Genomic DNA, 23024 nt, shown 5'->3' with positions numbered 1-23024 from the left:
GTTGGTCACAGACCATTGCTGAACATGCACATTCTGTAGTGAAATGCTACAGTCCACACAGCCCAGGATCCCTGCACTTAAGTGCCTAATAAATAGTTTTCCAAATAGAACAACTCACCATATAGGTAGTGATTATCGAGGGTTTTGGTAAAAAAAAAAAAAAAAAAAGGAAAAAAAACTGGCAAAAGCAACAGGAGGTGTGTGGCTCTCATGTCTTTAACAAGATTAGTTGGAACAGCAGTGGCTTGGAGGGCTGCAAAGATCAAACCCCACGCGCTGGTGGGCCCCGTTCCCATTTCTGTGGAATATTTGGGTCATTAAATGGGACATGTCACCTTGGGAAGGGACAAGAGAGTAATGGCTGCACAAGCAGTACTCTGCTGAGCAGTTTTAGGAAGGATACGGTCACATTTTGTGTTGATAGTGGGGATTGAGAGGAGCGGCAGGAGGAGAAGGGGCAGGAACAGGGGTCCCATCACCCAGACTCTGTGGGCACAACCAGGAGGATGTTGGCTTGTAGGGAAATCCCTGAGCTGAAAGTCATGCATTGCTCTGGACAACTGTCATAAATAACAGGAGGGAGTTAAATACCTGGGGTTCCTTTGATTCCTACAAGTAAGCATTACTACTATTATTATCTACGCTTTTGTCTCTAAATCCCAAACTTTTCTGATCTCTCTCCCAGACTCCAAAGCACCAAGTCAGCAACAATCCTGCCCTCTCCCCTCACACACTAATTTTGTTTTCCACACCTCTAACGCAAATATACTTCACTTCTGCACCTCTGCATCTTCTCATCTCACTATTCATCACCAACCTCTATTTTTCAATATTCTTGAACTTTCATGTACTTCTGGATTTTAAAACACACTTGCCACACAACACTCCCCTTTAGAGGGAGCAAAGATCACTGGACAAAATAAAAAGAGAAATAGTATCTAACTCCTACAAGTAAACAAAGCAGTCCTGGAAAATAACTAACCACGTTTATATTGAGCTCATCAGCTCCATTCCAGCATTTAAGTTCTATTCAAATTAGTAAATTACTTGGTTCAAGATTTCTCAGCTTCAGGTTTTCTTGAGCTAAGACACCACCCTGGTGTATCAGCTGGAAGCTCTGGGGCTGAGCAGCAGCCGTGTGGTCTCTGCAGCAAAGTCAGCCCTCAGGGAAACCCCAGCTGGTACAAAACCACCCAAGTATTTTAGCAACACTGAATATCTCGAGGCTTTTTCTCCTGTCATCACACCACATTCTCAGCAAAGCCTGATCAGATGTCACACTTGGGTCTCCTTTTTCAAACTGCTGCTCAGAGGGAGAGCAGGTTTGCAGCCACCTGCAAACCAAGACAGAATTCATGTAACCACACTCAACTGCCTTTCTCCTGAGCCATGTCCTCCCCTCTCCCCAGCACAAGTCCAGAAAAAGCCTCTCCAAAACCTGTAGGACATTTACAAGATCTTCACTGTCTTGAGACCCAAGTACTCATAGAACAATTTAAATTATTTTCACAGTATTGTGAGCTGAAAGGCCAAGAGCATCTCACAGACACAACTTACCCACGTCGAGGCAATACATCATCGACCAAATCCTCTCAGAAGAGGCAGGATTAGTTCAGCAGCTCAGCAAAGAGGCCCCACTGCAGGGCCGTGCTACAGAAGGACAACCCGGGCAGGGCTGGGGGGAACCAGCTGCAGCACATTGAGCCTGATTACCCACCTGCTAAAAACCTGCCTCCCCCTTAAGGAGTGGGTGAGGGAGGGGGTTTTCTGTTTAACTAGAAAATGGGGTTTGGTTGGTGTCTTGCAGCAAATCCAGCTTTGCTGTACTGCTGCTAGAATTTGTTACTTTAAGTTTCTATGTTTAAGTGTAATGTTTAGGATGGGATCGTGAGCAAATGTTTCAGTCACCTGGTTAAGGCACATGCTGGTGTATGTACCTTAAGGTTAAACCCTACATGTTAACAGGGCACAGAAAACCCTCACATGGCAAAAATAAACTTTGAATCTCCAAAACAGACTTAAGGGAGGATATATCATGCGTCCCCCAGCAAAGGTCTGCTCCTGAGAAAGGCTGTCAGATGCCATTATTCCTCTGGAAACAAAGAGAATTATAACAGAGCAGGATCCTCTGAAAAATCCAACACATAACTTATTCTTGCAGCTGATACAAACTGTTATTGTTGTCATCAAGCAGCTGCTGCGAGCCTCGGGTGCGCGTGTGCATATGGGCATGTAGCTCCTGGACAACTTCCAGATTTAGGGAGAAGCTCCCCTATGCCAGTGCCAGCCTGCACGAAAACTTAAGGGCACAAAAGGCTCCAACCGACCTGCTTAGAACAGCAAGCAGAAAGCACACACACATGGCAATGTTTAACCTTCCTTGATGCATTAAAGTGGTGGAAATTACAGCAGGCCTGCTGGCTTCAATGAAATAATTTAAAACAGCTGGCCAACTGCCCCAAAAAGTTAAAAAAATAAAAAAAGTCCAGGTCATATCAGTGGCAGTAATTAGTGCTCAGGTGTAGCTGAGGTCTTGATGGCTGATGGAAGTTCTCTGGCCATTAATAGCAGGGTCAAAACGTTTGTACTTCACCACTCTAACTGCAATTAAAATTAGCCTTGCTGAAGTTATGCTTGAAAAGGGGAGGTGATCACTTAAAATAAATGGCAGGAATTCTACTCTGTATTAATATCTTATCTGTAACTAGTTTCCTCTGCTGGAAATTCTGACTAACCTTAGTGTTCCTGACATAGCAGTTGCATAGAGGATACTTTTTCAGACCAACCATCACGTTCCCTTTCAGAGCATGCCTAGCTATATACAGCACCTTCCACCTGATGCTAAAAAAAATACGAAAAACACAGAATTGCATCCAGTTAGAACAGTGACGTACAATGAAGTATTGATACTGAAAAGCAAAACAATATAGACATCACCTGAGTATATGCTAGTGAAGGGTTTCCCCCCGCGATAGCACACACAAGCCCGGCCCGGAGCAGCAGAACTACTGCACTCTGCCTTGTCTTCCGTAGGAAATAATTCAGTGACACTATTTTGTGTTAGCCTGATTTGGAACTAATCAAAGCTCTCTGATAACAGGCAGATACCTTAATTTCAGCAGGAGTTAGCAAACTCAAGCATACTGGTTGAATTTGCGCTCCAGATCTACACAGCAAGACTTGGTCAGGAGCCACGAAGGCTATGGAGACACAAGCTGTGAAAATGCCACTTTTCAAGCTTTGGGTTGTCTCTATGGATTTCCTCGTGGGTCCTGACAAACCAGTGTAAAATTTGGCTGTTTAAAAGTGAAGCTTAAACCAGAGTGTTTTCCTGACCCTTTATGTGCATAGGGACAGCTCAACTGAAAAAATAAATACTGATGTGGTAAAAACAGCTGTTCGAGGACAACAATTTAATAATTGTGTATGGATTTTGGCTTTGTGCAAGAAAAATGTCTTTAAAAAAATCCAAAAATGTGTGGACGCTTTGTGTGAAATTGTCTTATTTTTGCTAGAAGAATGATTGTGGAAAGATACCCATACACGGGATGTTTTGCTTTGGATCAAGTGAGGTATTTCAGCCCTCAAGTTATCGACTCGCCTGTTAATGCACACAGATATGGTTTATTCTCCTCCATCAGCCAGCCTTCCACACCTCTGCCGCGATGCCAACAGGGCACCTCTGACAGTCGTTGGCTATCAGATGCAGGGGTTGTTATCAGTGTTCAGCCAGTATTAGCTCAAAGGGAGGGAATTAATTTATGTGGTCACACGGGCAGCTTTTAAGTGGTAACACTGTGGTTTAATCAGTTATCTAAAGTGCATGATTTCAGAAATATATATGCTGAGTGTCTCATAACACAACATAATAACAATAACCTCCTTATCTCAGACATTTTAGACCACGCACCCACGACAATCAGCTCCACACGTGTTTTGAGTCAGCAGCTTTCCCACTTCTTGCCGCCCTGCAGGCAAACTGCACCGTGAGCTGCTCTACTGTTGTCTGAGGGGGGAAAAAAAAAAGTTTAGCAAGCGTGTTCTGAAGTCTTGGATCATACAAATCACAAAAATCGTATCAGACACTGTACTTATTTCAAATGGTTTGAGCAACAGCATCAGCACAGGCTCAGTTCTTCCAAATTCATGTGTTTTTTTCACTATATATCCAGATTTCTGCAATTAGTTTAGCCTGACTGGGCAGAAGCTTTTAGAGTAAGAGAAGCTCATGGCCCAAGTTTTATGTATGTTACCCTCACAAAGTCCTGCGGCCTCACCTTTCTGGATCAGCTACCCGGAGCTGTCTAAAGTTACAGCCGCGCTTTCCTGCGGGTTTAGGAACCAGAGTATCTCTTGTTGAATGACACCGCAATTAGCAAAAAAGGGCATCAAGCCTGCAGCCAAGATGGCGAGCAAAGAAAAGGGGCCCTCTCCCCCAAGAGGTATCTCTGACTCTCTGAATTGTTTCAAGGATGTTTTTTCCAGCCAGGTGGCTGCTGGTGGAAGGAGAATAGAGTTCTTCACTACCGCTGCTCTTATAAACAAGAGTCATTTGACTACCTGGCTTATTTTTCCTGGTCTGTATAAACATATGCACAGGGAACATTAGTTTTTATGACAATTTTGAGGATGCAGAGTAAAAAAAAAAAAAAAAGCTGACAATAAAAAAAGAGGCTTTAAAAGGACTATGCACATAAGGCAATTATTTTGCTATTACATTTCATTTATCATGAATAAATCAATGAATTCACTAAACTGACCCGAAGTGCTTGAGTAGAAGATCTGGACACAAGCCTCAATCTGTTAGAATACAGTACCTCCATCCTACCCACCGCACTCATCTAGTGTTAGTTAGGTAACAGCACAACTTTTACAATCAGCTCTTACTGTAGCCCAGCTTAAATACGAACATTCATGGCACTGAAAACCACACGTACTTTCCACTTACTGAAAACAGCAACTTTTTTGAAAGTACTTGCTACTTCAACATTTCTACCAGAGCCTGAGGAAAAGCTATCACTGAGCCTAAACTTTAAGAGTCTTTAGGTGGGAAGAGAAAAATCCCAACCACTGCACTTAAGACCTCCAGATAATTAATGATTTCTCTGTACTGATTCACCCAACAAAGCAATATCTTCCCATTTCACTGAGCTCAGACATGCAGCGAGGGCTTTCATCTTCCACAGGACAGAAAAACACCTTTCCAGCTCTGAACCAGCCCTTTCTCAATATCTTGTTCTGCATATTTATCCCTATTAAACTTTTAAGCCTGGTTTCACATTTATTTTTGTAACTTAAAAGCCTGTCACCACTACTGTCCTTAGCAGTGATGCCACCAGCTATTTAGGAGATGGTGTAGAACTTCACCAGGGTAACAGCTCACATAAGATTAGTACTAAGATATTTTAGGAGAGCAAAAGACAACTCTGTAATTTTTCTCCTCACCTTTATTAGGAATTCTGTGGAAAGATTTAGCTCAGTTCCTCATATCTTATGGCACCTAAATAACAAATATTTCACCTATAACATTTCTTTAGCCTTTTGACCACTACAAGTAACTTCTAGACTTGCACTATTTTAAGCATGTTCTCCATGTATAGTACTTGCAAATGTAACTACACAAAGACAGCACTGCTCTTCTGATGTTCAGCATTAAGTTTCTATGGAATTTACTGCAAAAAAATAAACTCTGGTATGTTTAGTATTGAATTAATAACATCTAGAAATTAATAGCCTCTCTGAAATAAGACAAACAGTACTCTCACACAGCAGCAATCTTTGCTAAGGAGGCAGATGGGGCCTTACATACAATAGCTCTTCTCATGTGTTTGTTTCTTTACCCTAGAAAGGAATTCATTTTGTAACACTGAAAGTTGTTTTGTTTTTTATTATCAGGAGTACAGTTACACTGTATTCAAGAACTTTTATTTCATAGTAGCAAATTAATTAATACACAGTATAGCTCTTCTGATGTGAGGGAAAAAGAACTGGAACAGTTCTAGTCTCTGCTGAGAAGCAATGTGTATGAGATTTTATTTAGAAAAATATCAGGAAATCATACCTCCTCTCAAATTCTAGCATGAAACATTAGTATTAGTGAAGTCAAGGCAAAACTCCCACTATTTTCAGTGAGATTTTTGCCTCAGGTTGAAGCCATTTGAAAAGCCACTGTAAAAGCCCTTTACAGGACAAAACTTGAAGGAACATGAACTCAAAAACTAGCATTTGAATAGCTGCCTGACAGCTCCCACCCTTTCTAAAAACACAGAAAGATAAGTACAGCAAAGTCATCTGAAGGAAAGATAGCATCAAGAGTCTTCAAGATAGTTAAAATATATGTGAACCATTTCACAGAATTTTTTTTCTAATGTTTGTCCAACAAAGTTCTCCAGGAGTGAACTCTACTGTCCAGCGAGACACTAATCCTCTTTTATCAAATGAGCTAATTCCTGTTCTGCAAAATAATTCTATTTTGCAAACAGACAAGACACAGTGCAGCTTCTCAAGCTTTTTTAATCCTCTTGATGAGAATGAGGAAAAAAAATATCAATAAAAGACTCTGAAGTAATACAGCCTTCTTGAACAGCAGAGTGGAGATCAAGAACTTGGGCTCTGGAAACGCAGCACAAATTCCATGACAAAGCGATGAACAAGTCCTACTTCAACCTCGGAATGTGCGCAGGCTAGAGCCACCAGTGATGACAGTGACAGCAGGCAAGAAAAATAACCTCCAAACTGCGGGTTCAGTGAGTGAATTTAGGGGAGACCGCACTCACTTCTCCAGTGGAGAGTCTTCCTCCCTTCCATCTCCGTGATCCGGCAAAGTTATGGGCTTGCAGCGATCATTAACAAGGACGGGTACAGGCACTTGGTAAAGGATCTGGTTCTAAACTCATTAAAGCAAATGAAAAGACTTTGGTGATAACTGGCTTAGACCCTGAGTAGGGAATAGAAGTAGTATACAAACTTAGAACAAGTTTTAAATCCATAATTGTTAGTTCACATTGGAAAATGACAAAATGATTAAAATCCCTAGCTATCTGAAAGGAAGCTAAACCTCTCGGATCGTCGTCTTCTGCAGCCATTATCCAGACAAAAGCTGCACTACATTTTGATGGAGTCAAGGCTGAAGGATTCCCATTGTTGCACGAACTGGCGCAGCTACTGCAGGGGTGTCTTAACAAATGGCCCCGATAACTGACTGTGATGAGATTAAAATCTAGTTAGTTAGTCTGTCTCTGTAGAGAGGCAGCTGACACTGTTGCTATTTCAGGTGCCTTGGATTTTCGTCACTATTCTCCCTCCAGTAACTTCAATGACCTGATTGTTTTTGATACCTGGAGAGACTGACTAGTTTACTGAAACCTTCCTGTTGAAATATTTTTATAATTGATCATAATTGCAATAATTGATCATAATTGCTCTTCGTGCAGGCATTTCAAAATTCCACAGAGACAAGTCTAAATCGCATCCAAGTACAGGAAAACAATGATGATATCCAAGCATTTCCCTGTTATCATTTTTTTTCCCACAACGTATTTAATGACCTAAGTTACAAAAGCAACTTTAAATTACATTTACATATATAAACTAATTAAATATATTTAGTTAACACTGAGAAAATAAAACCCCTAGCAACACGAAGACAAAAAAAACATTGAGATGACTGATTCTAGAGTAATTTAAGACTTTTTACTGAGACTCTGGATGTAGCAATCAAGTGAACACTTCCCTACTGAAGTATTACTTGTATGTAGAGACCACTGAAAGCTTATCTCATTATTCTCATTTTAGAACAGCAAATGAGCGATTAGTCCAGCATTAACTTCTGCAGTTTTTATTAATTTCTATATTCTGGGAGAACAATTTTGTTACTTATTCCACTTTTTTTGCCGCTTACTTATTCTGGTAAGCGGCAAAATTCCTAGAAACTTCAGTGACATCAGGGTTTTTAACACTAAGAGCACAGATTTGTCAGACACTGAAAGACAAAACGGTTAAGAAGTGTGGCTTTTAAGATAGTATTAAAAAAAGGATATGCAGAGAACTATGTACATGTATGTTCAAACTCATTCAAGATGAAGGAAACTCACAGCTTAAAATTCATGTGGCACAAAGGTATCTGTTTGAATGTTGTCAATTAATCTTCTAAGTCACATGTGGTGAACACACATTCACAAAGACTAAAATAAATAACAGCTATTTTATTATCTAAGAATACTTTCAAGTGTGGCATTTCCTGACAAAGCTTAGAGAGAATCACCAAGTAAAAGAATGCAAAGGTCGTAAGAACTTGTGAAGCCCCGATGACTGCTAGTTTCCACTTAGTTTTCTCATGATAGGGCTGTCAGGTTCAGCATTAGTGAAAATACTTCCTACAACCACATGAGTACCCCAGATGTTATGACGAATAACTTTGCAGCAGCCAAGATCATCAACAGAAAATCCCAAGTGGCGGTAGCGTTCATCTGTTTCGAACAGAGTGTTGTTTGTGTAAGGTCCAAAAAACTAGGTGGAAAAGAAAAAAAGAATTTTTCACGTGAACATTTCCAAGAGCATTTAAAATGTCAGAACTACCCCTTTTTAAAACAAAACCTAAGCCCAGAAGTGCCAGTTACATCTGTTGGAGGAAATTTTACGTACAGTTTTATTCATGAAATCTACACAGGAAACTAAGCAGAGCACCTCTGGTTATACTGGTACCCCATGTTTAAAGATGTTCTTTTGCCACTGACAGAGAGCTGAAGGCGTATCAGTGAATGTCTAATCAATCATACATACAAAAAAAATCTCAAGGGCTTTAGAAAGGTTCTGCTACTTCTACAGGCATTAAGGATAGAACCATTCTGTGAAATAGCAAAAATAAGACACATATCTTTTCAATGAGCGCCCTATAAAGATGCTTTGAAGAGCAAAAAATGTGTGTAAATTGGAAATGGGTATTCCAGTTGCTTTATCTCAGGAGGAGGCTTCTGACCAAACAGGGTATCGGTAAGGACGTTACTACTGAACTAGAGCCCAAAGACAGAACCCTACTTTCATCAATCTGTAACTATTCCTTAATGCATGGAATTTCTGGGAAGCTTTTAAGCAGTACACACACCTTTCAACTGCCTGTTCACCTTATAAACATCCCCTATTAAACCTTTTTGCCTCTGTTGATGCAATAAATCACTGCCTTTCAGAGTTTTAAAATAAAAACCCCATAAACTGAGCTTTGCCATGATTATGTTTGACTATGGTATGGTTTTAACACTTAGTTCTCAGACAAAAATACATATACACTCATGCTTTGATAGAAACTGTCTCAATTCTAAGTTTGAAGATTATGTTTCACAGATGTCTTGGTAAGAAATGGTCAGCTCTCCAGAGAACTAGTGTCATCTGAAAATGAATGCCAAAACTATTTAATATTAACAAGCTATTCATTTTTTATTACATAACAAAGATATTATTAACTAGGGCAAGGAGATTTTTAAAAAACACCCATCTACACAGATAGGTGCCAGGACTCCCAAGTTACCTTTGGAGGGCAACCCAGCTTCCTGTGCAGTGACCAAGAGCTCTTGGGCATAAAACTTCTACAGTTATTTAAAATTCAACTTCATTGCTGAAAAACGTTCTCCAAAGTACCAACTGCAATGACAGCTGACACAGTACGGGAACTGGCTCGGGGTTAATATCTGATCTTAATTTATAAAAGAAATTATCTTATGGTAACAGCTTTTGGGAAATATGAAGAAGTTGGATTCAACCCATAAAGAATACAAATCCCACTGCTAGTTAGAACACAACAGCATCTATTGCATATTCCACACAGCACATAACTTACTGCCAGTCCTGAGGATGGATCAATGAAGTCAGCCCAGTAGCCTTCAGAACAAATTGCATAGCAAATTTCCTTAGCACCATTAATGAACTTAAAGAAAATAAAAGGAAAGAATGATATCAAATGAGATTTTTGTTATATATATATATATATACACACACACATATTCTGAAAATGAACAAGCACAGATTTCTTTTGGCCTCTACCAATAAATGAGAAATTCAGCATACTTTCAATAAAAATATTAATAACATTAAGAGGATTAGAATTAATGGCACACATTAGGCTACTCCAATCATGAGAGATTTACAAGTGTTCCTTGTGCCAGTCAGTAATGGATTAACAGCTTGTGCAAGAAATAACGTAATTGCTTTGATTATTCATGCAGCTTGCAGTCATACCTGTTATCCTCTTTAAGAAGTCAACCATTACTTCAGGTATTTCTGTGTTATTTCCACGAGTAACTCCACAAGTTTGACACTAACTGTAGCATTAAAATATATTTTTACAAATATATGAAAACCAGAGTTTTGCTGTAAGGTCTTATCTCAGCCAACAGCACAGTAACATGCAATTCTTTCTGCACTACAAATGTTTAACTGCAAATGATTTTAAAGAACGTTTTAGTTTTGCATCATGATAGCAAACAGTTCCATAAGCACTTGACTTTTACACCAGTCTACACCAGTTCTCTTGTTGTAATGAACTGGTGGTCAGGATGAATCACGACTTCAAACTCTCCCACTGTCTGACAATCAAAGTTGTAGGTCATGTTTCAATTACACTGGAGGACACCAGCTGATGTTCCTGAAAACACTATTTTCAATTAAGCAACATGCCAAGAAGTTCCCTGCTCTGTAACGCATCATCCAAAACCTCCCTTCTCTTACAGAATCTGTTTTTTTCATAGCAAACTTTTCACATCAGCTAATTTGAGAAATTAAGCTTTTGTTTTGGTATGGGGTTTTTTTAATCTTTGGTGTTGAGTTGCAGTTATCTGCCTGTCAGATACAGAAGAAAATTCAGCCAGGTAGATTTAAAGCTGTGCTCCTGTATTCTGACATCACAACGCAAGGCACAAAATAATTATATGACATACAGATTACACAGCACATTTTTTTCCACAGATAAATCAGCAAGTACAGGAGACCTCAGTTATGTGCTTTTAATCACCCAGACTGGCAGTTTTCAACTTATGTTATGAGGGCCAGCAGGGGCCCATAGAAAGCTGCGGAAGAAACATGCAAAGGTGAGTGAGGAAAAAAAAACCAAAAACACACAAAAGTCAAGATACATGATGGTTCTAAAACCATCCATGCACTGAGAAAAAACATGTCCAAGTGCAAAAATCTACACAGCTGAATGCACTGAGCACAAACAGAATTCACACCGCTTCCTCAAAATTATGAAATTTCCCTATCTCATAAAAAAGAAATATTTCTAACTTCAGAATAAATGTAATACTTTACTTAAAAATTGGATTGTTCTCTGTAATTACTGTCCTTAGGAGCTCAAGATTTCAAATTTATAGAAATGTTATTATAGTTATTCAGCTTCAGGCCCTTAACAGTCCAAAATAAGGGAGGTTTATCCTTTACAGTAATCTGTTCTGTATTTTGGGGTTTGATGGCTGTGATGATTAATTTACAGTTGAAACACCGTTAACTCACAAATATAAATAAGCCATCTAAAGACAGCATTTTAGGCGTTACATTTCTGAAAACAGTACATCTTTTGATCCAGTGTTGTAACAACTCCTCAGCAATCACTTCAGAGTGCGGTTAATAAACACTCGAGATTCACTACTGTAAACACTTAGATTTGGCTGTACATAACCCTCATTACTTTTGCACAAGCCTCTCACATTAAATTAGTATTTTTAAGGTTACTTCTAACCGTGTATGAAGCAAACAAACAGACCATTTTCTTGTGAATGTGCTGTTAGTAACCTTTAGGCCAGGAGGTTACATCCAACATCGTAACACCCCTACAATGACTCTATTAGACTTGACAGGGAGGTGCACAAGGAAGAAAGATGCCAATTAACATATAATTAGACCAGATTACAACGCCAAAGACCAACAGACCATAAATAATTCAAAGAGAAGAACACACTAAAATGAAGGGAATTTTAATTTCTGTGTAATCTTTACGTTGATTCTTCAGAATGCTTCTTCCTTTTTTTTTGTGGAAACCCTTACACTGCTTTACAAAGGGCACATTTGCAATTTACAGGATTGAAAAAGGACATTACCGGACTATTTTCAAACATAAATATGACCCTCGCTATACAGATGAAAATCCCACAGGATGATTTTTGCTAGTTTTAGAAAGATTATAACAAATATACAGAAACACTGTATTTTGAGGTGCTAAAAAAAGACTGCCAATGGTGGTGAACACTGACACCTGCTGGAGTACACACAAAAAAAAAATCTGAAAAATGTGAAATAAAGTGATTTTCAGAGACCTCTAGTGGCAACTGATCAAGAAGACAAAGTTCAAGAGGATGGTTATGATGTAATACATATAACTGATACCCAGTCCAAAAGCATTAAATATACCCATCATCAGAACAGAGGAAAAAACAACCCAAAAACCAGAGCAACCACTTTTTACCAGTAAGGACATGCTTGCGGACAGACTCTGTACTGGAATCTCAGCTAGGTCACAGAAAAATAAAGAGAGCAGTGAAATCCTACAAAATGCATCATACTAAAGTTGAAATAAGGTGAAAAAATAGTTGCTGCCTTTCAACTGAAACAGGACAAGAATCAAGTGTCTTTAATAATTTATTGTAACACTTCAACATATTTTTGACTCACTCCACTATACAGAATTTAATAGTTCTATGAGACATACAGAGTTGTCAAAAAGCTACAAAGCTGGAAAAAAGTTATGTCCATTTTAGCAGTAAGAGAACAGAGGATTAGCTCGAAAAAGTAATACAGTATGTCACTACCAGAGCTAGAAATGGACTGAAATACACAGATAATTCACGAAAGATTAATCTATAAACAAAAATAAGATGATGCTACTGTCAGCTACTTACGTTTTCTAAGAGCATTTCTCTCTCATCCTCCACTTCTTGACTCCATACAGTCATATCATTTTTAGTCTTCTGGGTGACAGTTAATACCGTTAAGCGGTTAGCATTCACCTCTGGAAACATTGACTCAAAGTCTAAAAAAGTTAAACCACCATGTTATGGCTTGCTCTTACAATTTACTTATGGCTTTCTCAGTTTTAGATGAATTATTGACCCTATCCAATTATTTCCTTCTTGAACAAATTAAAGATACAAAACCAACGGTTTCAGAAGTTTCTTAATTTCAATTTGCTATTTTACTAAGAAGCAGTGCCAAAAAAATCTGATTTTGTCACAAACTGGTTTTTGGATAGGGAATTAGCTCCAGAGTCTACCTGACACTAAAGAAGCAGCTGAAAGTTACTCCCCGCCCCAGCTGAATTTCAATTTAAATGGCATTGAATTTTATATGAAATACTAAGTAATGTCAACAGCAAAGTTTCAGTTTTCATTTTACAGTATGTATTTTTCTTTTGTAAAACATCAGTTCTGAATTACCCTTTTCTACTACACATTCTGTGGCATCTATTACATCAAAGTGTTTACTTACATATTTTTTACATTTTAAAGTTATAACTTCTTAGCTGTCATTAAAAGTGAAAATATACCTTTTCGTAACAGCTCGGGACAAGCTTGTACTGCACATTCTACCTTTGCATTTTCAAAGTAAGTTTCAGCGTTATTTATTTGCTGTTTCTGTGGAACATCAGCCCCCTGAGAAAAATGAAAATTATAACTTTCTAATTTGTTAATATACAACAGGAATAACTTTGTACACCAGACTATGTTTTTGTGACTAAATGTCCACTGATACACTCAAGCAGGTTCACAGAAAGATGATTTGCAATGAGACTTAAAATTTTTCAAATATTAAAAGTGGAACAGATGTGGGTATTATCTATTACTTAAATCTACACAGAAATACTAAGTTTTGTATTTTATTGTAACTGTATTATCTCAAAGCCTTAAGCAATACAGAACCTTTGAAAAATATCTTCTGAAACAATGGCCTTAAGTACTCAATACAACAGCAATTGATAGATTTCAGACACATTACCTGAGCCAGAATTTAAAGTTACACAAGAGTTCTAGAGCTCTGAACTTATCAGTATTTTTAGCTTTAGCTGTTGCAGCTTGAAAAGCAGAAAGTTTTCCAATAATAGCATTTTTATTCTTGACAGTTTTTTAGTTCTACAGTTTCTAAAAAAACCAACCAAACCAACCAACCCAAAAATCCAAACCACACCCCAAACCAAAAGCAACCCCAGATTCTTGTGGGTACACTACAAAATATGTTAGATATATAGCATTTAAGCTTAAAATGCCCTTAAGAAGGAGGTAACAAGAGCTGCCTCCTTTGGAATAGAAATAGGCACAGAATGCCTTAATACAGTTTTCCTAGCTCTAACTATGCCAGAATTTACAAGGAATTTCAATAAGCTTGTCTAAGACTGATATTACAATGTTGAGTAATACACGAAGTCCTACCTAACACTCTGCATCTGAAAGTTCTCCCGAGAGAAAACTGTAACACTGAAAACACAGTGTGGTTACTGTTTTTATTCTAGAAGTTGACAATCAAGAACAGAAAATAAAAAACAAAACCAAATAATCAGAAACTAAACATAACAATAGACAAACTAGAGACAGTACCTGCAGTTTCAATACATTTCCACATGTTGCATTATGATCTCAGGCATGGGGACTGATCAGTTGGTGCTTTAAGCCTGACAAGCCATGCATTATGCTGCGAAACCCCTTCTTTTCTGCCTAACTATAGGATGCTTCTCTTACTAAGTTCATCATGATTTCTTGCCTACTACTCCCATTCTAGCTGGCTAAACACCACTTACATAGTCCATACGCTTACCAGACATCCTATCATCAAGAGACTACAGCCATTTTCCAAAGATCAATCCGACTTTCCGATATCGATAGGTCAGCAGGCCCACTTACTCTGCCCAGATAAAACCAGTACATGAATCTCAGGTACACAGTGTGCCATTTCTCTGGGTGGATCAAGGGCTGGTGCGCGAGCTTCACCAGCACTGAGCTTTTCTCCTGCTTGCTGCAGCAACCTATGGAAAGTTCCTGCATTCAGATGATCCCATCATTCAAATTTGGATCCTCTCCTAAAGTAGTTTATGCATTTTTGTTCACTAAATGCTGTTCGTGGATTCTCCTAAACACCATCAGTATGAAGCAGAGCTGACTCTTGTTGACTGCTTTCTGAATACCAGTTGCAAAACCTGTCTCTGCTCTTTCCAGTTTCTCCTTTCCATTTTGGGCAGGAACAGCTGCACCGGGCATTTTATTATACAAGAAATCTTGCTAAAAAGCAGGCACGAATTCAGTGCACCTGGTTTGCACTAAATGCACTGGACTAGAATTTTCTGTTGGGCTTTTTTTACGGAAAGTACGATCCACATGAGCTGAAAACAGAATCTGGGGAGCTCACCAGAAGCTTATGTTTTCTGAACACTTTGGAATACAATGCTACATTTACAAAAAAACACCATACAGTGTTTTACAATGGAAATTTGCTAGTTGACCTCTGAAGTCTGAGCACGTCATAAACTCTGAGAACCTAGAAAGTTGAGTCAGCAGCTAGTAGCACTAAACATTTGTTGAAATGCTGTGATCACGCTAGCAATTATCAAGCTGCTTCTTGTTAATAATGCATCTGACTCGCTGCAAGCTCTGCCATTGCCAAAATGCAGTCTTGTTGTGAGACCTGAGGTTCAGGTATGTTCATCTGCTTCTCCTGTGTGAATTCAGTGGTTGTCAGAACTACACAGGCAGATTTAAACACTGTCCAAACTATTTAAGTCCAGATCCATTAAATGAAATACGGAAGAAACTACCAATTCCATTTGATAAAAGGTGGTAAGACTTGGTAAACAGCAAGTTCTGAAACTGAAGTTTTCTTTTCCCATATCCATATAATTAAGTCGCTACTAAAATGCTTTTTCACTAAGCACTGCTTATTCAACCCCCCCCCCCGCCCCGAAATATTTCTTTCTCCTAAAAGAAAAAACTTCATCTAGGTTTTGTGTAATCTCTCACTCACCCCAGCTGAAGTTCATCTTTCAAAACCACCTAAAAATCAACACTATCTTTTTTCAGGAAGAAGTGAAATTAGTTATGTTTCTCTTAGACAAGAAATATCAGTTTCACATAGAAGCAGCCTGTTCTTACCTGAAATTCATTTATGTATTGTGCCATTACAAATTCATGCCTTTCACTTGCTGAAGGCTCTGCCAATATATCAGGCAGACTTGTTGAAACTTGGCTTTTCTTCTGAGAAGCAGTGCCATTTAGGTGACAATCAAAGCCAATATTACCAGGCAACTGGAATCTCTGGTCCTGAGGACCAAATGGACCCATTACTTCATCTGGCCATACAGTTCTCGGACCTGCAAAAGTCAAAGCCTTGCTATAGTCATCACATCTACAAAGAAAGAAGGAAAAAAAAAAAAAAAACAAACACCCTCTCCCATACAAATATCTGTATTTGATCACAATCATATATAACCAAAGTAACCACAATGCACAAATAAAAGGGTCCTGACATAAAAAGCACACTTCAGAATTCCCAAATTTATATGGGGTGCAAAGTTCTGATACCACACAAATTCAAAGAAAATTTGCTTTTTCTTACATAAATCAGGAGGTGTAGCAGCAACATGAGGCTCATCTGAGCCAGAGGAACCTGCTGTAGAAAAAGCCTTGGGATTTACAACTCTTTTGACTAAGGAATAAAACCCTGGTAGGTAGGTGACCAATCTTGCTCTGTTACAGAGCACCTGAGAAGACAAAAACAAAGTAAGTATTACATACTGCTAGCAAAAATATTAGTTTAAGTATAGCTTTGTGGGTCTGAAGAGAAATCCTCACTTGATAATTAAATTACAATTTTAATTATGATCAACAGTGTTTCTGTAAAATCGAGTTTGATAAGTATTTTATTATTTCTTTTACATTTATACTACTAACAGTATTCTAAGGGAAAAGCCTCACAAACACTTACTGAAAGGCCTCCTCACGTGAGGAAGAAACCCTGGGAAGTTTAAACAGCACCACTGAAAGCCCACAACCTAAACCAAAGTTACAGATGAGGATTGTTTCCATGATCATTTCCATGCATGTCATTATTTCCATGATTGTCACAATTCAATCATGGCTTTGATTATCAGAAATACCTAGAAATATGGTTAATTAAGTAAATGCTGATATCCACGACATTTGCCTTGAAAGCTAGCACAGACATTGGCCAGCCCATATTCTACATCTTAAAAGGCTGGAGGGAGACACAAGATAGCTACAAGATGAGTCTGGAGTGATACTTTCATCTAGAAGCATGCACACGTGTGTGCTTACACACATTTCTCCACCCTCAAAGGACACAGCCCAACAGCTCTGAACTATGCAGGGAGATACGCCTATCAAAACAGGCAGGGGTGGTAATTTCAGCTTCTTTCCTTTGCTCTCGAAATACGTAGACATTTAACACGTGCAAAACTGAAGTTAGCGCAACCAGTGTTATTTACTCATATATTTACAAACAAATCTTACTGCAAACAGATCAGTATGGTTGTCAGAATGCCAATAAGCCATAAAGCCTTTATGAATTCCGTAGTCTTGGAATACACCAGAAAATCTGCTTCACACCACAGAGTTGTACTGTCAACATAACCTTCAACTGCTGAAGATGATTCTATCAAACTGATTCAGCCACACAGTAAACAGAAAATGATGCAATGCTATCTCCCTGAGCATGCAATGGTCGCAGCAACAGGGCTCCACAGAGCCAATGGCTCCTCACCGCGAGGATTATGAACTCTGAGACCCAGTGACAGTATCTTAAATAGTAATATGAGCAACTGTTACTGGGGTTTTGTGGTTTGTTTTTCTTAAACACAAAATATCCAGGTGAAATGATTAAACTAGAAAGCCTTATCTATTTTTTTATACTTTAAAAACAAACTGACAACTGTCACAACGCATTTACATATGCATAACAGAAAAATAACTCAAAACGTAGAGACAGAAGTATAACTTTAAAAAAAATTACAGCCTACTTAACTCCAGCAAAAAAACTGCTCATACTCTTGAATACAGCTGCACAAAAGCATGCATTACTGGAAAATGTAAATCCCACCTGCCATAGCACGTGTGCTTTCACAAAAGCACATTGTTTTCCAGGTGAGGAAATAAATTCTTTTGAGAAACCTGACATAAAGGGCTTTTCCTTAAGTGCTGTATGCCTGATTCTATAAAAGTTTACACATGTGTTCACCATTAAATACATATGCAACAAGGTTACTTCAAAAAAAGTGAGAAAATAGTATGTTTAAGATAAAAACTCTATTCAGAGTATCAGGACCTAAGCCACTAAGCATCAGTTTCTCACACACCACCTCTGCGTAAACATACAATGTCTAGTAAGTTCTACCAACATCATGAAGACTCAAAAGCATAAAAGCATATTTGATTTTCTGACTCAAATCAAGTATTTACAGGTAAGGCCTTAAGCTGCCTGTTCTAAAACACCTCTATGTTTAAAACGTTCCTGTAACAACAACAGAAGTCTGCTGATTCCACTTGAATGGTTTTTTCCTCTGTTATGTAAAACCAGTAATGAAATTAATTTTTGCATAATGATTACATTACAGATAAACCAGATGTAAACAATTACAGCTGACACATAATTACCAGAAAAGAGCGTTTTCTTATAATCAGGATCACTTAACATGCAGATGTTAGTGTTAATTACAGGTATGTTGACTGAGCTCACTTATGCAAATATTTACATACCTAGCATTACACAAGTGAAAAAACACCGCTGAAATCAATAAATTATTCATGTCTCCGTAGCAAGACTAAATCAATAAAGCCTGTTTCATTCTTCAGTCTGGAAGTACCCTGGTGAACCTATGTATTTCATCTTAATTCATGACATTAAAAAACCCCAAACAAAACAGATCCTACTTAATCCTCAATTCGATTATTCCCACAATATCCACGAAAATTGGCTTCCAAAATTTAAGATGAAAGGATGACGATACCGCTCCCTTCTCATAAAAATGTACCTTGGTATAACTGAGGTTTTTATCAATGACTCCCCCCTAAGCGCGGTGATTCAAAGACAGCTTTAAAGGGGAAATAAAACTCAAGCGTCCCGCATGACACGGGAAAGTGCTCTCCTTTGCCTTCTCATCGGGACGAGCCGCAGGGGCGGGTTGACAGCCACCCCCCTACCGCAAACCGCCGGCGAAGAGGGCCGCGACGGCGCTGACGCCCGAGGGCCGGCGATCCGCGATACTCACATTGGCCATTGCAGACGGCGGGCTCCCTCTCGCCGGCAGGCCCGGCTGCCCCTGCAAGAGAAGCGAAAGCACTGGCCTCCGAGGCACTGCCCGGCCTCACCTCCTGCTCGCCCCTCACACCGCTCGGCGGGGCCGATGGCCCCTCACGGCCGTTTCCCCGACAACAGTCCCGCAAGGCACCGCGGCGCTGCCCCGCTCGCTACAAGCCCGGCAGCCAAAGCCGCCAGCACCAGCCGAGGGGACGGGAAGGGAGAGAGAAACCCAACGGGAGCACCGGAGACCGCGGAACCGCCGCACCCCTCACCTGTTCCTGCAAAATGGCGCCGGCCGCCGTCCCCCGGCGCACCCGCGCGACGGGCGCTCGCCCCGCCCTTCCCCAAGCCGAGCAAGCCGATCCACCGACACCTCGATTAAGCGCCTCGAGGGAGCGGGCAGCGAGCGAGCGGGCCGAGTCGCTCGGCGGTAGATTGCTTCGGGCCGGGTATGCGGCGGTGGCGCGGCCCGGTGGGGAGCGGCCGGCGCCGTGGGGCAGCGTGAGGCGGCCCCTCAGGGCGGCCGGGTGGGCTGGGCCGCCGCACCCGAAGAGGGTGTTTCTCCCGCGAAGGCCGCTGCGGGGGTTCCTCAGGGTCGTCGTGTCAGCACCGGGTCGCCCGTCACCGGCGGTGCAGTACCCGTTGGGTGCGCCAGGAGTCAGTCACGTAATGTAAACCGGGCTGCCATTACACCTCCCCCCTGCCCCCCGCCCCAGCACTCGGCTGGGTCGTGCTGGGGCCGGAGAGTACAATAAAGTCGAAAGTGAATAAAAGAGGGGGTGTTGTTATTGGAAAAAAATGCAGGGGGAGCTGCTCAGCCACCGAAAGGCCGCTGGGCCCGGGGATTTCCTGGAAAGTCCCATCAGAACGGGAAACATAATGCCACTTCTAACAAAACCAGTCCTTCAGGGGCGATAGGTAGTTCCCTCAAATTTAATACAAACGTGCCTTGGTATAACTGAGGTTTTTATCAGTGACTCCCCCTTAAACACAGTGATTTAAAGACAGCTTTAAAAGGGAAATAAAATGCAAGCGTCCTACATAATGGGTTAGTGCTCTCCTTCGACGGCGTCGCTTTGCCTTCTCATCGGGACAAGCTGCAGGGGTGGGTTGACAGCCACCCCCGTACCCTTGTTCTACAAAAATAACTGTTTTACAAAATAAGAATAAAGCCCTTCTTCAATAAACTAAAGACTTCTCTTTTTTTTTTTTCCTCCTTCGTTGTGAAAGGGCTTCCTTTCTCCACCTTTTCTCCTTGGGCCTGGTTATTGGGTGAGGTTTGCTTACAAAGCTAGCTTTTATTTCAAATAAACTTTTCCATTATGAGCTCTATTGAGGTAATTCCATGGGCTACATAAAGTTAATTAACTGCAGAAGTTATTAACGCAAACGCATATGTACGAGTTGAAAGCATTCTCCTTTGTGTGGCGATGCAGCGGCTTGGCGGTAGGAGTGGGCTGGAAGCCCCGTGCAGAAAAACTCTCCAGTGCTCCACAGCAAAGAGAAGGGGTCATGGTTTTACTCCACTCTACTCACCATCTGCAGCTGAAGGTGCTCCAAGCTGTGTTTGTGGGCAAGTCTTTGTCGCTCCAAGAAAAACGAGCAATACAAAGACAGGTTATGTTTGGTGTTGGGCCGTACTGGCTGTGTGGGTTCTGCTGAATAGATCGCTCACTACCCGCAGAGCGTATGTTGAATATATACACCAAGTCAGCGAGGCTCAACTAGAGCACTGATTCCAAAGCCACGTCCCTGCGCAGGTGTAGAGCTCCTGCACATCCTCCCTCTTCATTTGCAGAATGGTCCTGGTTTTCCAGTCCATAACATGGGTTCAAATCACCGTCCTCTTTTTTTTAATGTCTCCTGGAACACGGCACGTTTGTCCCCCTCTGGCCTGAAGTGTATTTGTAGGAAGCATCGTCTTAGCTCCTTCTTTTTCATCTTTATATTTGCCTTTTTCCTCATCCACTTCAAACACTTTAGCCATCATGCCATGTCTACCAAATCCATGACTTCTCATAAGCTATATCTTTTTAGCTTTTCTAACAAAGCTATCTTTATCAATTTTCTGAGTCCGGAATAGCTTTCCACAGGCACTGTGCTGAACAACCTCATCATCTTTGTCTTCAAGTTCAGCCTTTTTTGTTTGCCTTACAGAGGCGATCACCCTCTGTATCTTGCCTTCTCGTAAATCTTGGCAGAGATGGAAAAGGGAAGGGAGAAAGCTTTGCAGCTAGCTTAAGACTCAGTATTGTTTTCAGGTACCTTTTTTTGTCATTTTTTCAATATTGTGGTTGAATTTAGATCACGAGTTCTTTGAGGCAAAAACCTTCCTACTTGCATATGTGGAAAGTGCTGTGCATACTAATGCAACTATTTAAATGCTGAATTAAAAATATCAGGGGAGAGGTGCCCAAACCCAAATCCTCTTTAAAGCTAATATAAAAGAGCTGTATTGCTGTTGCTTCTGCAGTAGAGGGGAAACGCACACAAGCCATGTTGGAATACTAGGATTAAGACTCTTCTTTCTTATTTTTTGCCATTTCTTTGCTGTCTGTTCAAAGCAGCAATGCTGGTTAAGCAAAGGGAACTTTAATCTCTCGCCTTCAAAATAAAAGATTTGGCATTCAGATCCCTCTGAATGTGCACATGGCCTTTAATTTACTTTAGTTATAGACCACATGTTTCTGGAGAATTTTTTTTTCTTTGCTGCTGGGTTATTAGCATAAACCAGTTCTAAAGGTTTCAATACATAACTCAATAGCTAAAAATCAGAGCAAGAAATTGGCTTTGTTGTTCATAGTAATAATATTCACCCCTACAATGTCCTTACTGCATTTAATAGAATTTCTGCTTTATTTTATTAGGATCAAGAGAAAATTCTTATATCCAATTCTAAACAATATGATATATTAGATAACTATAATGTTGCAATTTTGATTGTTGTATTTTTTCATGAGAACCTTTGCTCACTATTGCATGCTACTCAACTATTTTATTAATTCAATGTTAACACACTTAATTCTCATTTGCTTTCAGATTAAATATTCATGTCAAATCTCTGAACTTCAGCAAAAAAAGGCTGGAGAAATTCAACTTTAACTCTTTACAGAATGTAATTTATTTCCTTTAATGGGAAAGCACTCTGGATTATATTCAGTCTGTATTGACTTGTCCTTAAGCAATCCCAATTTATCTTCTCTCCAGGGTTAGCACTTCAAGATACTCAAATCAATCAATGAGTTATCATCCCCTGAAGTTTGTGGCCTGAATTCATAAAGATTAATTTCAATAAAGTTTCTACCTCTATTCAAAGGAGACTGCAAAATCAAACAGTCCAATTACAGATTTATCAAATATTAATCATGAAAATCTTCCAGATCCTTCTGATGCCAACATTCTTCTCCCCTGGTGTCAGGAAAGTAATTAGCAGCTGGCTTTGATTAAATTCTTCCCTCAGAGATTACTTTTCTCAGTTTGGGGGAGAGGAAGGAATGCATACAGGATGATACCTAATTCCTTATTTTAAAGTCTTTTCTGAAAAATACACATAGGTTCAGTTAACTGGACACTTCTTTCCATGAAGATGGAAGAAACTCATACTCTGCAGCAGTTTTAATAGTGAAACCTGAAGTACATGACTGGCTTTTCCTGTTGTGTTACTGAGATGCTCTTTTTCCTTATCTGTCTTTTTTTTTGGTGACAGTGGCTTCCTCTCAGCAGTTTGAAAGGGATGCAGCATGGGG

At 39.9% G+C, this 23024-nt stretch overlaps 1 protein-coding gene across 1 annotated transcript; it reads right to left on the bottom strand.

Moving 5' to 3' along the window:
- Window positions 1-5872: 5872 nt before the first annotated feature.
- On the bottom strand, window positions 5873-19616 carry MMADHC (metabolism of cobalamin associated D). Its single transcript, XM_074828491.1, has 8 exons — window positions 19551-19616; window positions 19247-19297; window positions 16579-16723; window positions 16116-16333; window positions 13526-13631; window positions 12882-13012; window positions 9833-9919; window positions 5873-8508 (listed from the first exon to the last, which is right to left on the bottom strand). Exons 2-8 carry the CDS (start codon window positions 19253-19255, stop codon window positions 8314-8316), a joined length of 891 nt encoding a protein of 296 aa, XP_074684592.1. The 5' UTR covers window positions 19256-19297; window positions 19551-19616; the 3' UTR covers window positions 5873-8313.
- Between the last annotated feature and the right edge of the window lie 3408 nt (window positions 19617-23024).

Source organism: Strix aluco, chromosome 6 (assembly GCF_031877795.1).
Source record: "Strix aluco isolate bStrAlu1 chromosome 6, bStrAlu1.hap1, whole genome shotgun sequence".
In the NCBI taxonomy this organism is placed as follows: domain Eukaryota; kingdom Metazoa; phylum Chordata; class Aves; order Strigiformes; family Strigidae; genus Strix; species Strix aluco.
The sequence above is the reverse complement of the archived record's forward strand: the minus strand, read 5'-3'. Positions and strand labels throughout refer to the sequence as shown.

Excerpts from the sequence above, each read along its gene's own strand:
- MMADHC (XM_074828491.1), bottom strand. Across the intron at positions 9,920-12,881 it reads GAGAAATGCTCTTAGAAAAC|TTCATTAATGGTGCTAAGGA; the intron begins GTAAGTAGCTGA and ends ATTTTCTTTAAG. Across the intron at positions 8,509-9,832 it reads ATCCATCCTCAGGACTGGCA|TTTTTTGGACCTTACACAAA; the intron begins GTAAGTTATGTG and ends TTTTCCACCTAG.